At 32.9% G+C, this 25,204-nt stretch overlaps 1 protein-coding gene across 1 annotated transcript in view; it reads left to right on the top strand.

Moving 5' to 3' along the window:
• Positions 1 to 25,204, top strand: part of USP34 (ubiquitin specific peptidase 34) — a 362,663-nt gene that overhangs the window by 275,924 nt on the left and 61,535 nt on the right. The window contains exons 47-58 of the mRNA XM_044659479.1: positions 1,268 to 1,362; positions 6,576 to 6,748; positions 10,727 to 10,880; positions 11,742 to 11,820; positions 13,582 to 13,635; positions 13,743 to 13,838; positions 17,470 to 17,534; positions 17,631 to 17,706; positions 17,797 to 17,844; positions 17,976 to 18,041; positions 21,879 to 21,959; positions 23,787 to 23,872. Of these exons, the coding sequence (XP_044515414.1) occupies positions 1,268 to 1,362; positions 6,576 to 6,748; positions 10,727 to 10,880; positions 11,742 to 11,820; positions 13,582 to 13,635; positions 13,743 to 13,838; positions 17,470 to 17,534; positions 17,631 to 17,706; positions 17,797 to 17,844; positions 17,976 to 18,041; positions 21,879 to 21,959; positions 23,787 to 23,872 (1,073 nt within the window). The remainder of the gene's footprint in view (positions 1 to 1,267; positions 1,363 to 6,575; positions 6,749 to 10,726; positions 10,881 to 11,741; positions 11,821 to 13,581; positions 13,636 to 13,742; positions 13,839 to 17,469; positions 17,535 to 17,630; positions 17,707 to 17,796; positions 17,845 to 17,975; positions 18,042 to 21,878; positions 21,960 to 23,786; positions 23,873 to 25,204) is intronic.

Raw genomic sequence — 25,204 nt, 5'->3', positions numbered from 1 at the left:
ATTCAGAATTGTATTAAAAGGACCACACACAAAAAATTACTTAATGTAACAGTGTTTTCAAAATGTATTCATAGTTCTCAGTTGGGATTTCAAGAACACCTTTGCCCCCATTTTGGATATAGAAGTGTCACTTCAAAGCTATCTATTTGACAGGCCTTAAGAGTGTGGTTTTCCTTTAGATCCAAGCTACTGTTGAGAACCAAGTCAGAAAAGGTGAGGAGGAATAGAATGGAGTTGTAAGAGGAGCTTGTAAGGATAAGGTTGCCTTCCTGTGAGGGTAAAACCGTTGGAATCTTTCTCCATCTTAGGCTAGCTCTCTTTGCATTTGCTTTGGTTTTTTTTCTTCTGTGGACCCAAGAAATTGCCTACTCTATTTCTCCTTCCCCTGTCTTATACCCTGAAACAAACTTTTCACAAGAAAGGATTATCTACCTAGTCCTTTGTATTTTTCACTTTACTCAAACCATGTCTTTGTTCATTTAGGACATGTATAGGAACAGTAAAATGATTTTACTGAAGAGTAAAATAATACATTTTAGAGAAGAAAGAAGACTCAGGCCATTCTGTATATTTTATCATAGCATTTGAGGATAGAGATAGAATCTTGAAGGTTAAGAACAACTTAGATCTCCTATAGTTGAAGGGAAAGGTTGTCATTATCTTGATGTAAGAGATTTAGACAAGACCAGTTTGGAGCTGGGAGTATTTAGTAAGGAAGAACAGCTAAAGAAATTAGATTCCTTACCTTCTTTAGTGACCTGCTGCCTTAGAATACTACTTCTCCCCAACTCTTATCACCAAGAAGGATAGTGTTAAAAATCACAAAGATCCAGTAAGGGAGAGCGTTCAGATGGGAAGTTGCTAGAATCTATGGACTACTGAGCTAAAACCTCAAGTATATTCAATTGTCTGAGAAGAATCTTTTGAGACCTTAAGAGAGATGGAATTTTAGAATTATCCCTTTATGTTTTACTGATCCAACTCTTTTTTTTTTTTTTTTTTTGCAATTGCGGTAGAATTAGTTTTGGTCATATAGTACATTTTTTTCTACACAAAATTTAAGTTCTAGAATGATTCAGTAACTTGTAAAACACTAGTCTTAAAGGAATGAAATAAGTAAAAAGAAAATTCTTTTTTAAAATGTTGGGTGTCTACCACTTTTCTCTTCAGATATTGCCTTTTCCAGAACATTAAAAAATTAACTAATTTGTATCTATTTCTTTGTGAATAATAAGTACAAGATCATTTATATCATTTGTTTAAACAGGAATCTCTTGATGAAGTAACTATTAAAGATACATTAGAAGGTGACAACATGTATACTTGTTCTCATTGTGGAAAGAAAGTACGAGCTGAAAAAAGGTATAGTTATGAAAAATCAAGTTTTTAAAAAATATGTTATGCCATTATAAAAATCTCAACATTGAAAGGTATCTCAGATTCACCCCATACCTAGAAATTCTCAGCAAATACTCATTCACCTTTTACTTGGAAGACCTTCCAGTAAGGCACACTATACTGTCTTCTGAAGTATTCTATTTCATTTTGGATAATGGCTGGTTTAAAAAAAAAGGTTTTTCTTAAATTAAGCATAAATTTGCCATACTGCACATTTATTAAGTGCCTACTATTTGACAGACACTGTCCTTTAAACCACATGTAATGACTGGAATGATACGATCTCTACTTTCAAGCTCACATTCTAATGAGAGATGAAAAATACATATATAAGTATTTGCAGAATAAATTTAAAGAGAAATAAAAGGTAGTTTCAAGGAAGGGCAGTAGCAGATGAGAGGATCCATAGTAGTTTCATGGAAAAGATTGTGTTTGACTTATATATTGAAAGAAGAGATTCTGTTAGATAAAAGTTAGGGAAGAAAGTTTTGGGTCACAATGAGTACAGTAACGTGGAAATAAGAAATGGAGTTCCATGTGTAAAGACTAGTGAGAAGGTCAATTTCAGTGGATTGCAGACTATAGATGAGGAAATAATTTACAATGAGGCTTTAAAGACAAGATGGGACCAAGTTGTGAAAATATTTAAAAGTTAAATGAAAGAATTTACATTTGAACTTAGAGGCAGTGGGGAACCATTGCAGTTTTCTAATGAGGAGAATGGCATGATCAGATTTGTGTCTAACTATAATCCCTTCAATGTATGGAGGATAGACTAGAATGGGGAGAAAAATCTTAAGGCATAGGATGTTGTAATATAACCTAGATTATAATTGAATTGGGCCTTAAAAGTGTTAGCTGTTTGAATAGAGAGAAAAGGAGTCTTATGTGAACATTTTGGAGGTGGAAATAGCAAAATTTGGCAACTGATTGGATATGTTTTTTAATTTCTACCCATTACTCCTTATTCTGTCCTCTGGGGACAAAAGCACAAGCATATTTCTTTTTTCCTTCTGATAGCCTTGCAGATATTTAGACACCTCTCATATTCCCCCCCTAAACAGTCTTAATTCAAGGTAAATATTCATACAATTGATTCTCATATGGCATGAATTTTCATCATGCCAGTTACCTAATAGACACTCTCCAGTTTACTATCCTTCTTCCCAAAATGTATTGCATAGAAAATGAGAATTCAAATGTCTGACAAGGACAGAATAAAGAGTTGTATTATTTTACTCCAATCTTAAACCCTATGCTTCTGTTAATGTAGCCCAATATTCCATTAATTTTCTTGGCTACCATTATCTCATTGTTGAGCATGCTAACCACTAAAATCTCAAGAACCTTTTCACATGAACTTCTAGTATCAGTTTTTCATTCTGTTTGTAGTTTTTTTTTTCCAATTGAGGTGAAAGAATTTAAAATTTGCAGTTTTGAATAGAGATTGTTAAGAAGCCATTAAAAGATAGATAAGGAAAAAAATGAATGGTAAAATTAAAGGACTCTTGGATGTTACTTGTGTTACTCTTACTCATCAACTCAAGGAATGCCTTATGTAAGCAGGTGTATATTTTTTTCTGTTAGTCTCACCTTTTATTTTCAGTATTCCTTTGTTTCTTGCTATAAGGAATTAAATTAATGGTTTGACTAAATATATGAGAATTCTAAATTAATATTGTGGTCGCCAATTTAAAAATATTATAGCTCAAGCCAAAATGACTTTTAGTAGCTTTATTTACAAATTTACAAAAAGGTGGAAAGGGTGAAGGTAGAGAAATGTAAGGAGAGAGTAGAGAAGATGTCTAGCCTATCACACTAAATGTTGCTACAGTGCTGGCTCTGCCCCAACAGGGCTAGGTAACCCCTCAGTTAGGGTTAGAAGGCACTGGTGGGGTCTTTAGAAAGGTTCCACCAACACAGCCTCCTCGAGGAAAAATGAGGCCTCTCTGGAACTAATCTCTCCAGAAGACAGAAAGGAAAAAGCCAGCTGCTTAGTCACCCAAGAAAAGGTCCAACAGCCAGGGTCCAAATCCAAAGTCACCTTCTGAGGCAGGTCACCAGCCAAAGCTGAAGATTCAAGTCTAAGATGACTCTCTAGCCAAAGAGGATCAGGACTTTTATAGTCCTTTTGGTCCCTATATTTTTCACAGCTTCCAAATTGCCTAGCACTGCCCAGTGGGGCAGTGTCTGTGGGCTCACACCTCTCATCCTCTGAAGGTGCAAACTCTTATCAAAAGGATTCACAAGTTCCTGATTGATTGAGTTTCTTAGGGTATGAACTCTTTAAGTAAGTGACTTGTGAATTCTCTTACTTTGTAAACTAAGAAAGTGTTAAGTTGGGGTGTTTTCAGTTTTTGATTGATTAAATTGGAAGATGCTGATTGATAGATTCCCAAGAGAATTATTTATCTTCCTTCTGGATTTTTTCTTAGTAACAAGTGTGTATTTTACTGTTGAATACAATGTTAGTGACTGAGTTCTTTAATCCATTTATTTCAAGTTTATTCTTCTATTATTAAATCCCTTCCTTTTTTTATTAAGTATATTTTGATTATCATTTTTCTTGCCTTTTCACCTTTTGCTAAAAGACAGTTTCTGGTGATTTAAATTATATTAGCCCACTTACTCTTTATTTTCTTATTATTTAAAATATCTTTGTTGTAATTTTAAAACAGTTATTTTGCTCTAAAATAACTGCTTATGTAGTTATAGATATATAGCATATACTTAATATTTTCCATTTTCTTTCATCTATTATCTGTATTATATTTTTTCTGAGATTCATTTAATTTGTCCTGAGTTATAGTTACTATAAAAAATTGTCTTCATGCTGAAATTAACTGCTACAGTTTGATGTACATGTTTTCCATTCTAATTTTATCTTTGTTTTTTAACACTTTATTCTCCATTTTAATTCAGTAATTATTTACTGCGTAGCTACTATTTGATCAACATTGTTTTTAGCATTATGTGACTCAAAATGCTATGCTTCAAGCTCTTAATGAATTTACTGTCTAATTGGCCAAATAATACATACACATCTAAAGCATTTAAATAATACACAACAGAATGCCCAAATGACTGGTACTGACAATAAATCTTGAGGTTGTTCATAGAGAGAAAAGATTAATATGGACTAAATAATTCTAGTGGAATTAGAACTAAAGTGTAAAGGAAGGGTGAATTGTAGATGGGAAGAGAAGTAACATTGTAGGCAAGAGCTATTACACGAGCTAAAGGAGTGAGCCAAAAGTCAGACTCTTCATTGAGCATTAGGTAAATAAACTAGTGATGCCAGTTATTGATTGCAGTGAGGAGAGAAATAAGATCTAGGATAGACTTACATATAGACAACCATATTAGAGAGATGTAAATTGGAAGCAATTATAGCAAAAGAACAGTGGATAGGAACCAGAAACCTTACTTGAAGCTCATTTTCCATCACAAAGTATCTGTTAGTATAATTTAAGATCATAGATTTAGAGGTTAAAAGGATCCTAGAAGTTATCTTGTCCAAACTATTATTTCCAGAGATCATCAATCATCTATTAAAAAACTACCCTGTTTCAGGCATGATGCTAGGTTCTGGAAAGAAGGAGCTAAAACTTAAGGTATCTGGGCTTCAGTTTCTTCATCTGTTAAGTGAAAGTTTAGGTTAGATGATCTCTACAAATATTCTATAGCACCAAAATTGTACAAGACGAATTTAAACTCCTGCACACAATAATTGAAGCCAAACCAATAAAGTAAATTTCTGAGAAAGAAAATGGAAAATGAGAGCCGCCAAAGCTTGAGAGTTAGTCCCTGGGAAATGCCCAGATTTAGGGGCATGGAAGGGAGTTGTAGGTAAAAGCGAAGATGGGATTTAGACAAATAGTATAATGCTACAAAATTAAGAAAGGTTATCAGTATCAGAAGCCCCACGGAAGTCAAAGGGGAAGGAAATCAAAGACTAGTAGCATGTCATGGGTTTAAATCCTTATTCTGCTTCTTGGTATCTCTCTGGTCTTGGACAAGGTATTTTACCTCTAGGCCACAATTTCCATATCTATAAATTAAGGTGGTTGGGTTGGATTGTTCTAAATCTATGATATTATTAGTCTGCTGGATTCAGCATCGAATCAACAAGCATTCATTAAATAACTACTATGTAAGAGGCATTAGAAAGAAAATAGTTATAGAATCTATATATATAGTTTTTGTAAAATGGAGGGGAATAAAGCTACATTACAGTCAGTTAAGGAGGGAATTTAGTAATCAAGCATCAGGTATTAACTTCTCTCTTTGACAGTGAAGGAAAGATTCTCTCTGGGAATTCTCAGGATAGAGAACCATATTTAAAGATGTAAAGCATAGATCCAATGACATTTGAGATTTTAAATATGCTGAAAAAAGGGGAGAATAAATATAGAATCCGAGTCCCTCAATAAACATAATTATAATTGATCTGATTTAAATTTTTACCAGTCATTTCACATACTACGATGCATGTGGTCTTTTTTTCATTAATTAGTAAGGAAAATATATACCTCTTCTAGATACTATGGAAAAGTGAAGGGCAAGTTATGGAAATATTTATGTGGAAGTCATTAGGGTTGGTTCCTAAGGGAGTCAGGTGCCCTTAAACTTCACAACTGAGCCTGAAATGAACATTTTAAATTGGGGACAAGGGTAAAATTTGAGAGATAAAGGAAAAAGAAAATTTGTAATAGCTGCTTTTTAAAGGATAGTACTATAGTATCAAATGATCAATTTAAAAAATCCTTATTTGCTTCAAGTGGTCCATTCAAGTTGAATAAAAGTATAGGAGAGGGAAAATCAGTAGTGAGTGGGAAAACTACATAAAAATATTCTAAGTTGTAAGTATAGAATCTATCCAGGCTACCTTCTTCTAAGTGGAGATTTGTGGTCAGTGGTGTTAAGGAAGACAAGGGCATAGATGTTGAAGTCCCCAAGGAATTATATTAATAGGGAAAAGATAAGCCAGATTGTAAGTCATCCAGAAATGTACATTTTAAAGAATTGTTTTATTATTTGTATAAATTTTACTTGTGTTCATTTGAAAGGAGATTATAAGTAAAGAAAGAATTTAAATCCAAAATGAAAGTGCTAGAAAACATTTTTAAGAATAATTTTTAACATATACTCTCATTACGTTTGGAATCTTGTTTTAGGGCATGTTTTAAGAAATTACCTCGCATCTTGAGCTTCAATACAATGAGGTATACTTTTAATATGGTAACCATGATGAAGGAGAAAGTAAATACACACTTTTCATTCCCTTTACGATTGGATATGACTCCTTATACTGAAGATTTTCTTATGGGCAAGTGTGACAGAAAAGAAGGTAATTGATTCCTAAATTATTTTCCTTTCATAACTACATGCTAATTCTAGACTCTGCAATTTAATTTGTGTTATTAAAGAGAGTAAGTTGAATATGAATTGAAAAGTCTTGTCTGTAAATCAGTCAATAATTTTTTTATGAAGTGCGTATGTTTAATCAAGCACAGTACCTGCAAAAGAGTGATATTTCAAGGATAATGCCAAAGTTATAACCTAGGATGGTGGTACCTTTGACAAAAATTGGGAAGTTTGGAGAAATAAGGATTGAAGGAGAAAAATAATCTGTTTGGTTTAGGTCGTGTTGAATTTAAAATATCTCTGAGACATCAGTTTGAAATGTCCAACACAATTGTTGATGTGGAAATGAAGCTGAATGGAAAGATTAGGATTGGATATATAAATTTCTGAAAGTCATCTACATAGCTGGCTCACTAAATCCATGGAAGTTAATACCAAGAGAGAGTGTAGAGGATGAAGAGAAGAGGGCCAAAGAGAGAACCCTTGGGATGACTAAGAGGTGAGGTATTAGGTATAATATAGGTGATGAGCCAGCAAAGCACAAAAGAGGAAGAAAACCTGGAGAAAATAGAGTTCTGAAAACTGAGAGAAGAAAGTAAACAGTTTCAAATATAATAGATAGGTCCAGAAAGAGAAAAGATCACTATATTTGGCAATTAGAGATCATTGGTTACTTTGGAATAAAGTAGTTGTACTTGAGTGTGATTGGATGAATGACATTACAAAAACATTTAATTAAAAAGACAGAAAATAGAAGAAATGACTGTAGAAAGTTTTCAACAAATTTGGCTGAAAAAGGAAGAGAGCTATAAAATCATAGCTCAAGGAGAAAGTAGTCATCTAATGAAGGTTTTTAAGAATTAACCAGATTTGTGCATGTTTGAAAGCAGTAGGTGAGAAACCATAAATGACTGAGAATGTAATCTGCTGGAGAAAATAGAAGGGGTGTGGCCTTGGTAAGGAGAAAAGCAACTCCCTACTTTTTGTTAGGTGGTAGCTAGGTGGCACAGGACCCTGGCCTGAAGGCAGGAAAACTAATCTGACTCTTGGCAAGTTACTTAACTATTTACCTCTATTCCTCAACTGTAAAATGAGCTGAGTAAATAGTAAATCAGAATCTTTGCTAAGAAAACCCCAAATGGGGACATGAAGAGTTAGAGGTGACTGAAAATCAACTGAACACTTTCTTCATTAGGGCTTGGAAGAAATTAAATGGGGAGATGATATCAGAGGTTTTTGAGAAAGTTGACTCAATTTTCTCAGCAAAATAAGAAATGAAGCCCTTAGCTAAAGAATTGAGGGAATTATATGCGACACAAAGAGGGAAGCAGATTGGAATTGTTTTTATGAAGAATATGTTGGAAAATCCTTTAAGGAAGAATAAAAGGATTGTCTTATGATGAGGGTTAAAGTTAGATAACAGGATTTTGTAATATACCTCCTCAGCAAGGTTGTGACACTGAAAAAGATTAAGAGATAGATGGTGAAATTAATCCATTGCTGATATTTTGCAAGAATAAGCAACAGTAGGTCAAGGGTCAAGGAATTCAAAAGCAGAGGTCAGTGAGGTCATTGTAGGGCTAAAATGATTATTGGATTGAGATTAGAGAAGGAAGTCAAAAAAAGGGAGTAAATGCCTCAAGAGAGTAGTGAGGATTGGAGAATCTCAATGTGGGTGAAGAAAACAGATATGTAGAAAGGGGTAAGACACAGGGAAAGGTTGGAATGATAAGAGGTCATGGTTATATAAGGAAGTATCAGAGGTAGGGAAGTAGAATACTTTTGGATCATAGTGAGACCAACTGTGTGTCTGAGGCATAATAAATGAGTTTAAGAAATTGAGAACTTGAAGAAGTGTCTTTGTCAGTTTTAAAGTTCTCTAGTATAATGTCAAGATATCAAGGAACAGGGGCAGCTAGTTGACATAGTGGATAAAGAACCATAAGGTCCTGGTTTCAAATCTACCTCATACTTTCTAGCTGTGTGACCCTCTGCAAGTCATTTAAGTCTGTTTGCTAAGCCCTTGCCTTTCTGTCTTAGAGTTGTTACTAAAATAGTAAGGGTTAAAAAAATTTTTAAGGAATGAAGAGAATGAGTTTGATTCCAGTTCCTAAAGAAGCATGGCACAGTAGAAAGAGTATTGACCCAAACTCACAGAATCTGATTCTATATATCCTTTTATTAATCTATGCCTCAGTTTCTTCATCTGTAAAGTGATAATGTGGAAGTATGTGACAGCTAAGGCATCTCTCAGCCCCTGTACTATGACTACCACTATAACCTATACCAGATGCCATCCTTCCCTGCACCCTTAACATCCAAATCCCCTTAAATTGAATTATGTGGCCATTTATAAACAAATAATAATAATTTATAATTCTTATGTATCCACTGCTGATTTTTTTTTTCCTGTATCTTTTTGTGTTCCTAGTCTTAGGTAATAGTATGTATATGCTTTTTATGCACTTTTTCACATGTCTTTATATTTTCTGTTGTTATTTTTAATATTGTATTGATATATTATCTTAAATCAGTGTATGTACTGTTTGTTCTTCCCATAAGCTTTGAACATTTTCATTACTTCTCTGTTTTTAGTATTAAAAGAAAAAAAAACGAGGTATTTTTGTACAGATAGTTGAGTATATAAGTGAATTTACTGGGTCAGGGGGTATGATAGGTTTTACATTTTTGCATAGTTTGGATTGTACTAAAAAAATTCCACCAATTAGCATGAAGATTTAAAATGTTTTGGTATCTCTCTGTACCCAGGGTCCCACAAACATTAGATTTTCATTTTATTCATTCTTGCCAAACAGATAAAAGATTGACCATTTTTCTGTATTATTATTTATACTTGTGTATTACATTATCATTTCAAATATTTTCCTCTTGGTCATCACACTTGTAATAGGGTTTTTTTCCTAATATGCTTTTACTATGATTATTTTCCAATTTACACTTTTTTAGTTTTTTCTCTTTTAAATAGCCTCATATATATGTATATATATGCATATACATACAAATGATTAACTTTTTGATCTAGCTAGAAATAATTTTGCATGTATTATGTGATTTCAAACTATTTTTTTGTCATGTTGTTCAATTTTCTCAACAATCTGTTGAAATTCTTTTCCTCTGTTTGATATTCCTAAACTTCCTGTTAACCTATTATTGAAAGGAATAATATTTTATTTTTATTTGTATATATCTCCACAAAATATCTTAATATACAATGCATGCTCTATTTCAGTAAATTCTTCTGATGGGCTTAAGCAATATTAATGCTACTAGTGAAACAAACCATTTTCCTTCTAAGTCTAAAGGGTCAAAATCTGCTTATTACTGCTTTTCCAGAGTATATGAGGGTACTTGTAATGATGCTCATATTAATTCCTCTAAGACCGGGGAAGGGTAGCCATTATATATTGCCTGAAACAATGAGTACTAACCATTGTTTGTTCTTGTATTCTTTTATAATTTATTGTATATCAGCCATATCACATTAATTCAATTTAATAATAACATATAAGCACATGCACCTTGCTATAAAATTAAAATAATATTGGATGAGATTTTAAGTATTTAATAAATTACAAGAAAAAATTGTATGACTATCCATTTGAATCAATTAAGTACTTACAATTGATATATTAAATTTATATATATAAATTTATTTTTTAAACCCTTAACTTCTGTGTATCGGCTCTTGGGTAGAAAAGTGGTAAGGGTGGGCAATGGGGGTCAAGTGACTTGCCCAGGGTCACACAGCTGGGAAGACCTCCCGAGGTCTCTAGGCCTGACTCTCTCTCAATCCACTGAGCTACCCAGCTTCCCCGATATATTAAACTTTATAGAATAGCAAAAGTATAATTTTAGAAATTTGTATCAGTCATATACATGATTAAAATACACTAAAACTTTAAAGGAATAAATTATTTTTCTATTATGTAAATGATTTCAGGTTTTAAGGAGGAAGTTGATCATGAAAAAGAAACTGAGAGCTATGAATATGACTTGATTGGTGTGACAGTTCATACAGGAACAGCTGATGGTGGTCACTATTACAGCTTCATTAGGGATATAGTGAATCCACATGCTTATAAGAACAATAAATGGTGAGTTAAGAACATTATAAAAGTTATGTTTGGCTATAATTTCAGTTACATTTATATGCAGTTAAAAATATATATATTCTATGACCCTTTAAATGATTTCCTATGGTACTTTTTCCTTTCATTTTATCCCCATTTTTTAATATGATGCCTGGCATATTAATAAGGAATTAAATGCATATTGACTGACTTATATTAGGTTATATGTTTTCTGAAGTTTTTCATGTTATAAATCCATTATAAAATGAAGAAAGGAAGTAGAGACTAGTCACTTAGAACTTTGGAAAATTTTACGTTGAAACTATGATTTAATTACTGTAAGTGTTCATTCCACTGATGCTTCCTTGCCTTCATTTATAGATTCACGTACTTTCATGGCTATTCTGTTGTCCAGCCTGTACTTTTTAAAACTATTCCTACTTGGTACAGAGCATGCTTGCAGTCTAGTGACATGCGAACCGTATCCTCATACTCAATGAGTCATTAGACTATCTTGCAAAATAACAATATTAGTGGTATTTTGTATTAAATTTTTTTAATTATCCAGGAATTACTTAATTTCCTCTTCATTTGATATTGAAATAACGGTTTTCCCCTTTAACTTTTATGATTATCTATCTTGTTACTTATTTCCAGGTAGTTGGATTTATCATGTTTTTAGTTTCCATCAATAAGAGAAACATTTTATGATCAGAAAAAAATATATCTATTACTCTCTTGTAAATAGTCATTTTGTTTGTATTAAATATGTCTGTCCATAACATTGTTTAGAAAAATGCGTTAATTTGTTTTAAATATAGAAAACTCAGTTAATTTCTTAATGTGGTAAGCGATAATTGGAAAATACTATTTACTTGCCCTTAGGTATCTCTTTAATGATGCTGAAGTAAAACCTTTTGATTCTGCTCAACTTGCTTCTGAATGTTTTGGAGGGGAAATGACAGTAAGTATCTTTTGAAATTATTAATTATATGTATATCATTGAATAACTAAACATTTTGCATTAATACATATTACATCAGGAGGACCATCTTACTTTACTGCTGCAATCTACTCTGGAATTCATTCAGCTCAAATTTATTGAATGCCTATTGTGTACTAGTCTTATGGGGCTATAAAAAATTATGATATTATCATTCCTTTTAGTATGTTTATTGACCTGTTTAGAATACATTTATCCATGAAAATATTTAAATAATATTGCAGGAATTTTAACAAAAAAGCATATATTAAATATCAAAGGAATACTATAGAAAATAGATCCTATAAATAGAGATGACACAAAGATTATAAGCAGAAACTAATGTCTAGAAAAGAATGCTGCTTCTCAACTTTTAGATACTTGCCTATCAACCCAAATCCTAATGGGGAGCATGAATGGGGGTGGGAATACATAGGTAACCTTAAGCATAGTTTTAATAATACTTCGTTCCCTTTTGGCCAGAGTCTCTTCACTAACTACTTTCCTTATGTAATCTCACCATTATTACCACATGTTTCTTTCTTATCCTACTTAAACAATCTCCCTAGCAATGCAAATTTTGTGTCACTTAAATTTCTCCTTGACGTTTTGGCCTTCTCTTCATGCCAAATATGGAATAGAATTTTAGACTTAACTTACTACCCGATAGAAATGCCTCAAACTGTCTTATCCCTTAATCAGCATCTCTCAGCACTGTCTTCTATAGTCTTCCCATCTCCACACTGCTGAATTACCTTAAATTCCTTCATCTCATCCTGAAGGTCTTCACAACTACCACTTTCTTTTCATGATGATCCTATAAGTGTTCCCTATTGTCTTTGTTTAGTTCTTGTTGTTTGCTTCTGTTCTAACAGCACTTTCCCTTGTCATCTTACTATTTCACTTTTAATTCTCTCTGGGAGCTTATTGCTCTTCTGTTGTTCCCTACTGGTAGTTCCAATGTTTTACTATGCCTTTCATATTTTTCTTATTTTAATATATAAAATTTTTGGGAAACTATTTGCATGAGTGTTCATATAACTTTAATGTGTCACTGGTTCTGCTGGCATCAGAAAAATTTATTATAACTTCTGTATTCAGAAAACCAAAGGAAAATTTATCTGCTTTTAAAAAATTTTTTCATGTGTCTGCCTTGGTCATGAAAATAGACACAGATCTGATATACACTAATCTTTTTGTTGTTGTTGCTTAAAACAACCTTTACATTCTGTCCTCTTGACAACTTTAGGGTAAAAGGGAAAAGGCTAGGCATATGGGATTAGTGATTAGCTGGAAGTATCTGAGATCAGATTTGAACCCAGGTCTTTCTGACTACAGAACTGGCTCTCTATCCACTGTGTCACCTGGCTACCACTCATAAAATTTAAAGATAATATTTTGTTAAGCCTCTTGAAAAATAGAGAGAGGACCTAAATAAAACGTTATTTTTCCCTCTATTGCTGTTTACTTTTTGTTTTATTTTCACAATTATCTTCTCATTTACTTGCAACTGATAGATAGGGTCTCACGGTGAAATGAGTAAAGAAGGGAGAAAGAGTTGACACTGGGCACTTTGGCAAATTTTGTTGCCTAATTAGCAAATTGATAAGCATAACAATTAAAACTTAATATACAGTATTATTTTAACTTTCAAAATAGCCTACTATTTTACTGAATAAAGTTTTATTTTTCATCCCCCTTATCTCCAGAAGGAAAAAAATTATTTCGTTTTTTCTTAAACAGACCAAGACCTATGATTCCGTTACAGATAAATTTATGGATTTCTCCTTTGAAAAGGTATTTATTTATTGCACATTTGATAATTTGAAATTATTGTGTTTTCATGTTTCCTTTGCCTTTATCTACTTTTATATTCATTATATGTTTAAATTTTTTTTATAAAGACACATAGTGCATACATGCTGTTTTATAAACGGATGGAACTGGAGGAAGAAAATGGCAAGGACCTCAAATTTGATGTTTCATCAGAATTGCTGGAGGTATAAGTTGTTTTTTTTTTTTTGTACCATTTTAAGTTCATAGTTACATATTTATGAAAAACCTTTGTTTATGGCAAAGGATTTCATTTTTAAATTCATAACAACTTTTTGCCTTTCCTACAAAATATCTGTGGATATCAATAGGTTTAATTTTATGACAGGAGAGAAGAGATAGGGATATAAAGAAAAGGAAGCAAGTGGATCTTGACCAGTGAAATCAGTCATTGAACATAGACATTATACTACATTCTGATGATACAAAACCAAAAATGAAGAAGTATTTGACTGAAACTTAGATTCTCCTGGGAAATCAACTTGTAATCATATAAATATATGAACACAGAAAGGACAACAGATTTAACAGCTATTTTTAAATTCTGTAGGTGGCGATACCTGGACATTCTTAGTTTGTGGAGGAATTCGTGTGGTTAATACAAATAACCAAGACTGGCACGCTTGCTAGTTATAAAATCCCCAAGTCCACCTTCAGATTAGACAATATCTGTAAAGTGCTTAGCACAGTGCCTGGTGCATAGAAGATGCTTATATAAATGCTTATTCCTTTCTCCTGCCTTCTCTCTCCCTTATGTAAGAAGCCTTTTCTTATACTTAAGATAGTACCTTCCTTCTGTTGATTATTTCCATTTTATCTTGTTTGTATATAGTTACTTGCTTGTTGTGTCCTCCATTAGATTGTGAGCTCCTTGAAGGTAGGGCTATGGCTTTTTTTTTTTAATATCCTTAGAATTTAGCACAGTTCTGGGTACATAGTAGGAGTTTAATAAATTCTAGTTCATTTGATTTGATGAGGTAGTTTTAAAGGAGAATCACTAGGATTTGTGGGGATCAGAAAAGACCTCATGTGTAGAAGAGGTAGTTGAACTGAGTTTTAAGAAATCTAGTGATAGTAAGACGAAGAAACCTGCACAAAGACATGGAGATGGGAATTCAATTGTCATGTGAGAAAGAGCAAAGAAGCCTATTTGAATGGATTGTAAGAGAACATGTGGAGTCATGCAGTTGTAAGGTTGGAAAAATAGCTTGGAGCAAGGTTGTAAAGGCCTTGGCAAATAGAGGCTTTTTTTTTTGATTCTACATGTTAATTGAGGGTGGGGGTGGCAATTATAGTTTTGAGCAGATGAGTGGCATGCCTGGACTTATGCTTTAGTAAATTATTTTGGCAGTTGAGTAGAAGATGAATTGGAGAGGAAGAATCGAGGAGACTTATTAAAAGGCTGTCACAATAGTCCAGGCAAGCAGCAATGAGAGGCTGAATTAGGGTTATAGCTATATGAGAGAAGAGGGAGGATATGAGAGATATTGTAGAAATGGAAGTACCTCATGATTGAGCTAAGAGAATATAGAGGAATTGAACATTATTCTGAGGTTCAGAACCTTTGTGACTAGAAACATGGTTTTGCCTTTGAAATAAGAAAGTTTATAATAAGAGATGTGTTTGGTGGTATACGATAATATGAAGATGAAGTACATTGGATATACATTCTGTGGAGTTAATGACATGTGCCTGGAGTTGAAGAGAAAAGTTTGGACTGGATATCCAAACCTTGGTAACATATCTGTATAGATGATAATTTTACCCTTTGGTGCTGATGAAGTCTTGAAAAGAATAGAGTAAAAAGAATATAAATCAGAGGCTTAGAGTATATACTCATACTTTTGGGCATGAACTGGAAAATCTCTTAATAGTAACTGAGAAGAAATAGTCAGATAAGAGAATGAAGAGTGAGTGCAGTGTTATGAAAACCTAGAGAAGAGGATAGTGATCCAGAGTGTCACATAGTGCAAAGAGATCAAGAAATAGGAGGACTGAGAAGAAACTATTACATATGTCAGACTGTTGGTAAATTAGAATAAGCAGTTTCAGTTGAGTTATGATTTCAGAAGCTGAATGGCATAGAGTTTAAAAAGTGAGGGACAGCTGGGTGGCTCAGTAGATTTAGATCCCAGAGATAGGAGGTCCTGGATTCAAATTTGGCCTCAGACACTTCCCAGCTGTGTGACCCTGGGCAAGTCACTTAACCCCCATTGCCTAGCCCTTACCACTTTTCTGCCTTAGAACCAATGCACAGTATTGATTCTAAGACGGAAGGTAAGGGTTTTAAAAATAAAGTGAGATGTGGAGACAAGACAGCTTTTTCTTGGACTTTGGCTATACAAAGGGAAAACAGATAGGAAGAACATGGTAGTTTTAGGGAGAAGTAGGGTAAAATGAGGGTTTTGTTTTTTTAAGTATGGCATAGACTGGTATATTTATAAGCTTCAAAGAATTAGCCATTTGAAAGGGATTGCAGATTAGAGAAAGAGGTGATTATAGATCAAGCTCTTAATGGAGACAGTAAAGACAGTCCAATAGATAGAAGGGGAACCAGGAAAAAACAGTGGCAAGAAAACTTAAAGAATAGAAAATATACAGGAAAGAATGGTGCTTGATACTGTCAAAGGCAGCAGAGAGGTAAAAAAAAAAGATGAGAACTAAGATAATTCGATTTGACAATTAAAACTTGATCATTGGTAACTGAAGAAAGCAGTTATAATTGAGTGATGCAATCAAGAGCCAGACTGCAAAGAGTGAAGAAGCATGTGAGAAGAGAGGAGGTAGAGACAGAAATTATAGACAACTTTTTTCAAGTCAGTTAACCATTAATAGGAGGAGATGTAGATGATGATAACTATCAAAAATATCCAGGTTAAGAATTGTTTTGTTTTTTTCTTAAGGATGGGGGAAGACATGGACATTTTTGTAGTCTTAATAGGTAAAGAGAGATTGAAGATTAGAGATACAGTACTGAGGAAACTTGGAGGAGTCTGCTTCATTGTACAAAATTAGATCCAGACCTTGCACTGTTAGTGTTTGAATTTTAAATGAAAATTATGCTTTGAAAGAATACGTTAGCTTTATAGTCAATTCTGTGACTATCCTAAACTAATTTTTAAAGTAGGATCAAAAATCTAGTCCATCCCTGATAGAGCATTTTGTATAATATGCAATAATAAATTATAATACTCTAAGAAAACTTAAAGGTATTGTTTCCTCATTTGTATATTCTGGCACTAGAAGACTAAGTACAATAGAAGAGTGAAAAAACAATTGGAGTTTATTAAATGGCAAAATTGTTTAATGAAAAAGATTTTTCTAAACTTTTTATTGGGGAAAACAATGGTACATGTTACACACAAAAAACCAAAACTTTAAAATTAAAAATATTTAGTAAATTTACCATGTCAAGTGATTCAGAAAGATGATGAAAATAATCTTTTAATTTTAGGAAATAGTTTGATTTACCAGATTTTGTAACTTATTTTTATCAAATAAATACCTCTTTATGTAAATTTCAGGAAGATATTTCATAAAATGTTTTAATTTTTTTTCTTAAAATATACTAAATCATCTGCTGCTCTAATGTTTTTAAATGTATTTAAATGATATGTAATATAAAAGAACATATATTTTGGAAAGTTTATTTCATCCTACATAAAACCTAACAAAAGTCAGCTAGGACTTTAAATACTGAGGTGGGATTTTTTAGGACAATTGTTTAACCTTATAAAGTGGTAAAATATAATGAAGTAAATTGCTTTCTTGTATCTGATGTTAGCATTTTTTCTTCAGTGGATTTGGCATGATAACATGCAATTTCTTCAAGACAAGAACATTTTTGAGCACACATATTTTGGGTAAGTTTTTCTCAAAGGTCAGTATTGGATTATTCAATAAACACATCTTTAAGTCTTATTTGATAAGGAAGTTGAATTGTTGCTTTATAATTCTAGGTTTATGTGGCAGTTATGTAGTAGTATTCCAAGTACATTACCTGATCCAAAAGCTGTATCCCTAATGACTGCAAAGGTAACATTTAAGCTTTAGATTTTTTCAAGATCAATTATATTACTATAATCATTCAGTTAACTCCTGACTTATTTATATCTTTTCTTTCAGCTAAGTACTTCATTTGTCCTGGAGACATTTATTCACTCAAAGGAAAAGGTACATTTTTTTTTTTGTGAACTTATGTCATTAGCATCATTTATTTTGTTCTAAAAGTATCTGTTTTGGAGAGTGTTCAGTTATGTAGTAGTGCATTTGACTTAGCTAACATCCTTTTAAATGTTTTTTAGCCCACAATGCTTCAGTGGATTGAATTACTGACTAAGCAGTTCAATAACAGCCAGGCAGCTTGTGAGGTAAGATGAAAAATTTAGGGTTTGTATTTTTTTAAGATTAGAATTTTTTTGAAGACTGGAGAAATATACCAAAATGATGATGTACTATCAATCAACAGCCTACATATTTTTTAATGATTTTTTAAATTACCTAATTTCATTAAAACTAGAATCTAGAAGTTTTTTTAAACATCAAAATAACTTAATAAGATGATCATAAAAATGCTATCAGATTTTGTTTTTCCCTATTAATAGAGAAAGTAGATTTCAAAAATGAAACATCTAAACATTTCTCTAAGCTTTAGAATAATGAAGTTTTAGAAAAATCCAGAAATATACTTTCTTCATTATAATTTATTAATACATTTTAAAACTTATTATGCTTTATTTGTAAAACACTTAGCAGAAATATATTTTGATCTATTCTGTACATTTTCTCAATAACATAATCTCAGAGTTTGAAATGACATCAGAGACCAAGAATCCTTTCAACCACATTTCCAAGAAGGGTTCATTCAGCCTTCAGTTAAATTAGATTTCAAATGAGAGAGAACCCCCTACTTCTTTAAGTAGCCCAATAACTTTTCTATTTCTATAATTAGAAGGATTTGCTTATCTTCAGCTTTCAAACATTGATTCTGATTATGCCCTCTGAGTTTCAGCAGAACTAAGTCTTATCCAATCTTTCACATAACAGCCTTTCAGATACTCAGAAGACTGGTCTCATTTTCTCATAAACCCTCTTTCTCCATGGTAAAGATCTTCAGCTACATCTCCTATATTATGATCTCAAGGACCTCCACAATCTTGTTTGTACTCCCATCATCCAAAGTATTAGCTGTTGCATAAAAATTCAATGAAGCTTGCCTTTATATAAATAGTTTTAAAAAAGGAAAAAATATTAAACAGCACAGGTCTAAGAAGGAATCCCTGGCGAAATCCCCTGGAGCATAAGTCGGCAACCTTTTTGGCTATGAGAGCCATAAACGCCACATTTTTTAAAATGTAATTTCATGAGAGCCATACAGTGCTCACAGTGTGCGCTCCTGTAACAGTGCCTGAAAAAAATTGACTTTATGGCTCCTGCAGAAAGAGCCATACGTTGCCGACCCCTGCCCTGGATATTTGATTCAAAACAGCCTTTACCAGAAATCAGGAAATATTTAAGTCCTTGTTCCCAGGTTTCTATTCTACAACATATTCACAAATTAGTAAATTCAATGTCATCTTCTATGCCTGAAATTCACTCCCTTTTCTCTTTTGCTTCCCTCTGGATGCACCTCAAGCATTACCTTCTACATAAAACCTTTCCTAATCACCCCTAATGCTAGTGAATTTTTTTCCTAAATGCCTTCTCTAATGTCTGGCAGATGATAGGCATTTAATAAATGTTTGTTGATTGATTGCCAAGCTAAAAATTTCTAGAAACACTTCTTAGATGAAAAGACACTTTAGTTCTACCTGACATACTGTAGTATGCAAATTTACATTATATAGTAGCACACACTGTCCTGAGCCCTGGATATATAAATACAAGTACAAGGAAAATAAGTCTCAGGTTTTAAGGAGTTTGTATTCTAATGGAGAAAAATAACTTTAACCCTCCTGACAATGTTCTGCCAGGGATATTTCACACTGTTACTTTTATCTGTCTTACATCCTATTTTCTTTTTTCAAAATTTTCATTAGTTTGTATTGTCTTTGTTCATCTACATCAGTCTCTTTCATCATTTCCCCTTTTCTTTCCACATCATAATTATTTCTGTTTGTGAAACAAAAAGAAACAAGACCTGGAGTGGAATGAGGTGCTAAGAGCCTTGAATAGTATTTGGAGGACCATTTTTTGGAAGAGGGAAAGAATAATTAGATTTGTTATGCATATTCCAGAGGGGCAGAACCAAGAATGGCAGTTAAAATTCAGAAAGTTGAATCTAAGTTTAATTGGAGCAGAAAGTATACAACATAGCTATCCAAAGGTTTAACAGACTACTTCAGTAAGTGTAGTGAATTTCCTTTCTCTTGTAGTATTAGCAAAGACTAAATAATTACTTCTCAGGTTTATTATAGTGGGACTATTTCTTTTGCTTTAGGTTGTACTAGATGACCTCTAAGGTACCTTCTGACTCTGAAATTCCATGATTCATAGACTTCAGAATTTCATTTTTAAGGATTTCTCATCCCACTGGGTTAATTTCTCTTGATCCATGGGATACTGCCTATCTTTTCTTTTAAAATCTACTTTTGCAGGGAACAGAATACATTTCAGATTATGCTTAGCTCTTGTCTCATTGATTTTAATATGGAATAACTACTTCTCAGGAATCCCATTTTTCCTCACTGATCAAAATCAAATTCAGCTATGGAAGTTCCCCTTTTTTATATCTCTGCCGTTTGAACAAAGAATTTACTGTTAATGCAAATTAAGAATTTATTAGATGCTTTGTTTTTGATAATACTTAGACAGTTGAAGTTTCTCTATTACTATGTCAAATCTTAATACCAGGCTTATATATTTCTGGACCTCTTTTTTTGTTTCTGCTTTCTAGGTCTATACTATCCTTCCACAAAATTAACTTTTGTTTGTTCCTTCATTTGTCCTTTCCCAAATGCAGTACCACATACTTTCTTCCTCCGATTCCCCTGTTTTCTTAAGTTAATATAGCTTTTTTTTTTTAAACCCTTAACTTCTGTGTATTGGCTCCTAGGTGGAAGAGTGGTAAGGGTGGGCAATGGGAGTCAAGTGACTTGCCCAGGGTCACACAGCCAGGAAGTGTCTGAGGCCGGATTTGAACCTAGGACCTCCCGTCTCTAGGCCTGACTCTCAATCCCCTGAGCTACCCAGCTGCCCCCTTAATATAGCTTTTTAATTTGCAATGTTACACAAACCTTGGACTCATTTATTTAGTCAATTTTTTAATATTATTCTTTACCAGAACCATCTTTCTCATTTCCTTGCATTAGGATCTCTAATTCACTTTACTGGTTACCCATACTTTTCCATTTTCTATATTGCCAGGGTTGATCATTGATAACATTTTCATATTCCTAGTGAGTTTCAGTCAAAGAATTGATTGCCTGTAATTTACAGTGACCTCAGAAAGACCATCACCTTTGACAGAACTCTTTTCAACCTTTATAAAGGGAGTGGCATATGTTAGAGGTTTGAAGGCTATTGTGTATATTCTGAAAAAAGCGTAATTATATAATTGGTCTAGTTTTAACTATACAGCATAAACGCTTTATCTTATGTTTTGCATATTTAAAACACTCATGAGGTTTTTGACTAGACAAATTCTCCTGGAAGTTACTTGATTCAGAAAATTGGACTCCTTTGGTGATAATCTTATATCATACAAAAATTATACTTCTAGTTTGCCTTTTTTGTTAATGTTCCAACTAATATCTCTCTTTGTAGGCAATATTAACAAAATAGTTATTAATCATAATCCATAATATTTGAGTCATTTCATTCTAGTAATGTTTCATAGCTTTTTTATATCATTGTCCAAACAACTAGCATAAAAAAAGTGTGAAATAGAATTCAAGTAATTTCTGAGGGAAGGTACTAGTAACTAAAGGAATTAGGATGGACTTTCTTTATAGGAAATGGCTCATGAGCTAGTGTCAGGACTGGAATGCATTAGCACAAGGAGACCATCTTTGCACATAATGTGTGTATCATTTGTAGAAGTAAGTAGTGAGGAATATACAGATTCTTCCTGGATTATGACCTTGTAGGTTTTATATTTTGGAAGTTCTTATTTGAGACTTTAAAGGCAGCAACAAAGAAAAACCTTATACTATTAAGGTAACATGATTCAGTGTTCTTATACTCATATCAGATCTTTTTTCTTTTAGTGGTTTTTAGACAGAATGGCTGATGATGATTGGTGGCCAATGCAAATCTTAATAAAGTGTCCTAATCAGATTGTGAGACAGGTAAGGAAAACTGTTCATTTTAAAATTGAAAATAACTTCTGAGATAAATGTGTGGTAAAATGGAAAGCATCCTGGATTTTGAGACAAAGGACCTGAGTTCCCATTCTAGCTCTCTATATAAACAGTGCAATCTTTGGAAAGTCACTCACTTTTCTGAGCCTCAATTTCTTCCTTTGTAAAATGAGTATGTAAAATTATAGAGCTAGTTCTGGATCTATAATCTTAGGAATTCTATTATCTATCAATGTGTCTAAAAGCATTAGAAGTAGAAAAAAATAGTCATAGATTTTGAACTAGGTCTTCTAGATCATCCCATTGCATGTCTTTAGAACAGGGACTGTTTTTGCCTTTCTTTATATTCTTAGTGCTTAGAACAATCCTGTACAATTAGTAAATACTTACTTGTTAATTTGACTAGTCCAAAACTTTTCATTTTGTAGAGGAGAAAAGTAGTCACCAGAAATTTTATTTTTTCCACAATTTTCACCAATCTTTTGCAATCCCCACCACCCCACATCATAGCATGTATTTATATGGGGTGAGATGGAGGCAAGTATCTTTCTTATCCACATCTATTGATGGAGAAGAAACACATGGGATAAACAGCACAATATTAGGTAAAGCAACAAATACTTTCCCATTTTCCCAAGTACATTAGCAACATTTCTGGTAAATTCAGTCAGAATTTGCTGTGTTGAAATATATTTTGTCATAGACTTTTTTTTTTGTCCCACAGTTTGTACCCAGAGCAGTCACTCCAGTAAGAAAATATCACTCATATATTTATCAAAGTATGGTAATATTTAACAGTGGAACTGCCTGCACAAAGAAAAATTCCAGGATTCTGATGCTAAAATCAATAGAAGATTTGATAAGGAACTTAGAAGTTTGACAAAGAAGTTTTTAGAAAATTAGAAAGATTTAAGGATAAATAGACATGATTTATCATTGCTAAAGTGTCCTATAGTTAATTCTTGTGAACATAAAGCTGTTAAAGTTTTCAGATATCAAGATGTATCTTTCTTGTGCTCCTGCCCTTTATGTACTAATTATCTGCTATTTAGCCATCTAACATTTAAAGGAGACCAGTGGTACCATTTCAAAATTGTACTCATGCCTCTTATAATTATAGGGCAGAAATTTTATGGCTTAATTATCCTGCATTACACCTGAAACAAAATTAGAAATCATTAAAACTTTAGTTTGAGGGGGCAGCTATGTCTTTCAGTAACATCAGAACCAGGCCTAGAGACAGGAAGAGCCTGAGGTCAAATCTGGCATCAGACATTTCCTAGCTGTGTGACTTTACTCTTATTGCCTTGCCCTTACCACTCCTTTCCCTGAGAACCAATATAGATTTTAAAATGGAAGGTAAGGGTTTGAAAAAATGTTACTTAAATTTTAATTTGAGCCTTTGATTTATAAAACTAATAGAAAAAACTTGATTATTGATAATTGACTTTATGACCTGGGCCAAATTAGTTGTCTCTTCTTTGGGCCTTGGTTTCCTCTACTACAAAATGAAAAATTTGGACTATAGATGACATCTGATGTCTCCTCTTATGCGATTGCATAAGGATGTAGGGTGAAGTAATCCTTATTATATCCATTGCTATAAATATGGTATACAAATCATTCCAAATTACTCAGTTTTACTATTGCTCATTTTCCCTCTTTTTACAAAACTCTTGACAGAACTTTAGTCTATAAAAAAAGTAAAAGATGTGCAGTGGTCATAAATAGGTGGGAAAGGATCAGTTTCTCATTAGGAATTTATGTGTGCCTATATTAATTTAAGGTGAACCTTCATATTTTTGTCATTTGCAGATGTTTCAACGTTTGTGCATTCACGTGATTCAAAGACTTAGACCTGTACATGCTCACCTCTATTTACAACCAGGAATGGAAGATGGGTAAAATGTTTGCTTCTGAATACTTTTTCAAATTTTTATTTAGACGATAGTAAAACATTAATCTTTTCAGCATGAGATGTTTAAATTCCTTTCCTAGCTGAACCAGGGTAGAAAGAATTGGTATCATTTAGGAACACTTTATGTGTATTTTAAATAATTTTATAGTCATAATTCTCCACAAAGCTAAATTAAGAGAGCCTTGTCATTTGCTGTCTTGAATACTATAGAAAATTAAAGTTATCATAAAAGATGTAATAAATTGGTCCCAATATAATAAATTCCTCCGACAAAATAAAAAATGGTAGGTTGGGAGATTTTTAAGTCCTCTGGTCAGTTATATTCATTAATATTTACTGAGTAGATCTAATTGAAGGGTAGCATGGTGAAGTGGAAAGAACACTGATCTTTAGTCAAGAGAATCTGGGTTCAAATCCCAACTCTTAACTCCCCTAGTATCAGTTTCCTCATCTGTAAAATTCAGAAGTTGGAATAAATGACGCCTATGGTAAAATTTAGTGCCTTATGATTATTACATAAAGGTTGAAGTAGGAGACTTAGCAAACTTAGGAAACTAGCATTAATTAATCACACCTGAGCACATTATCAGGGCCTAGTTTGGGAAGTCATGAGCTACAAATTTATGGAAGCTAGCAGAAGTGTTTTCAGGAAAAGCCATGAAGGACAAATGTAGTTCCTTTTGATTCCAAGGAGATGGAAACCAAAGAACTATTGCAGTAAGCTCCTTGACAAATGTATATATTGTTTTCATTTAATAATCATTTGCCTTCTCTCTACTTCCCACCATCTCAATTTGAAAGAAAAATACAACCCATATAACCAATGAACATAGTCAAGCAAAATAAATTCTCACTTTCTTTACATCCAGAGATAAAGGTCTTATTCTACAATTTTAGTCTACTATCTCTGTCAAAAGGTAGATTGCATAGTTCATCATTAATTTTCTGGAATCATTTTTGGTTTTTGATCCATTGATCAAAGTCCTTATAACATATAGTTATTTGTATTTACAGTGCTGTTATTGTATAAGTTTTTGTTGACTTCACTCTGTATCATCTCTTATAAGTTATCCCAGCATTATCTGAACCTAACTCTTTCACCATTCCTAAAGCCACAGTAGTTTTTTATTAAATTTATATATAATAATCTGTTCAGGGCAACTAGTTGGCACAATGAATGTTGGGCCTGAAGTCAGGAAGATTCATCTTTCTGAGTTCAGATCTGGTCTCAAACACTTACTAGCTGTGTAACCCTGGGCAAGTCACTTAACCCTTAGTTAACCCTTAATTTCATTATCTGTAAAATGAGATGGAA

Source organism: Gracilinanus agilis, chromosome 2 (genome assembly GCF_016433145.1).
Source record: "Gracilinanus agilis isolate LMUSP501 chromosome 2, AgileGrace, whole genome shotgun sequence".
Lineage (NCBI taxonomy): Eukaryota > Metazoa > Chordata > Mammalia > Didelphimorphia > Didelphidae > Gracilinanus > Gracilinanus agilis.
Note: the sequence above shows the minus strand (reverse complement) of the source record. Positions and strands in the feature narration are given on the sequence as shown.